A 1335-nucleotide genomic window follows, 5' to 3' on the forward strand; every position below is an offset into this window, starting at 1 on the left:
CTCTGATGGCATTAAATTAGTGCCACCTGGTACTTCCTCTTGCATCCCCGAGTCCAGCTCGTGTCCCTGGGGATGGGGACCACAGAGTGACAGCTGTGAGCTGAACCTTTCTCAGACCTGCTGGAGAAAGGCCTCAAAGTAACCTGAAATGCAAAATTTAATGGCTTTTACTCATCTAAAGCTGATGTAAATTTGTATTTAGGCAAACTTGAAGAACTGTAACCACGAGCTTTCTAGAACTAGCAGGTCAAGCCGTGTTCAAAGGCAGCTAGCGGAGACCCAGACACAGGCACCTCATCACTGCATCCATTAGCAAAGGCAGGAGGAAGCTTTCTAGCTTGAGATGTTTATTATATTTTTCCTACATCCTGCTTTTTTTTTTTTTTTTTCCAGATATTTCCTTTTACTTCGGTATCAGTGTTGCGGCAGAGCAATGCCCTTGGTGCTGGGAACACCACAGATACTGTGGACACGCTCTCATCTCCTGCTTAAGAACATCACCAGCTTTTTCTGCTGGTTATCCACCTTATCTTTCTGCAGATTCCTCCAATTTACTAGATTTTGGTCTCAGCTGAAAGAAATGGGCTGATAGGGCAAGTGGGACACAGCCAGTATGACTCAGTATGTCCCAGTATGACAGGAGGAAGAAGGTGCCCGTTTTAGAGGCCAGTGCTGAGCCAAGGCAGTTTCCAGGAATTATCTAACTTTTTCTGTTCCCTACCTAGCTCCTCAGACTGAGACCTGGAGGGAAAAGGGACAATGAGGCTGGTACTCGGACCTGAACTCAGTGGCCATCCCCACGGAGCAAAGCACGGAGCCCCAGGATATACATACGCAGTGGAGGAGAGCGACCTCGTCCTGCGCAGCCTCCGCAAAGCCTTCCCTGCTTTTCAGGACCTTCACAGCCACGTGTTTCTTCCTCCTGGGAAATGAATCACAGCTGCCAGCCAACATGTGCCAGCGTGGCCCTACCCTGCAGCATCTCCTCTTCTCCCAGTCACCCAGCCCCAGGCTCCGTGGGTACCAGCCGTGCCCCTGCCCTGCAGCATCCCGCAGGCATCGCTCCTGGTGATGCTGCCGGCGTCTGGCAGTACAGCTGCCCTAGGGACCAGCGAGAAAAAGGCAGAGGATGGAATTCTGCAGGGTCTAAATGAGAAGAGCAAACACAGAGCAAGGGCTGACCCCACCTCATTTATGCTGTTTGGTCTCCAGGGACCAGCTCTGCTCCTTGCACCCCACCGACCTCGCTGCCGGGTTTGCCCCGTGCTCGGGGGATGCCGATGTGCTCGGGGGCAGGCAGCTGTGCTCTGCTGCTTCTGCGAGAGAGGCAGGGGC

At 52.7% G+C, this 1335-nt stretch overlaps 1 protein-coding gene across 1 annotated transcript in view; it reads right to left on the minus strand.

Annotated features, from left to right (window-relative positions):
* The window catches only part of LOC104461037 (SRSF protein kinase 3-like), a gene marked incomplete at its 3' end in the record, with an annotated part of 7505 nt that overhangs the window by 5873 nt on the left and 297 nt on the right, over nucleotides 1-1335 (minus strand). The window contains exon 3 of the mRNA XM_010072474.1: nucleotides 835-922. Within this exon, the coding sequence (XP_010070776.1) occupies nucleotides 835-922 (88 nt within the window). The remainder of the gene's footprint in view (nucleotides 1-834; nucleotides 923-1335) is intronic.

Source organism: Pterocles gutturalis, unplaced genomic scaffold (genome assembly GCF_000699245.1).
Source record: "Pterocles gutturalis isolate BGI_N339 unplaced genomic scaffold, ASM69924v1 scaffold9132, whole genome shotgun sequence".
Taxonomy (NCBI): domain Eukaryota; kingdom Metazoa; phylum Chordata; class Aves; order Pterocliformes; family Pteroclidae; genus Pterocles; species Pterocles gutturalis.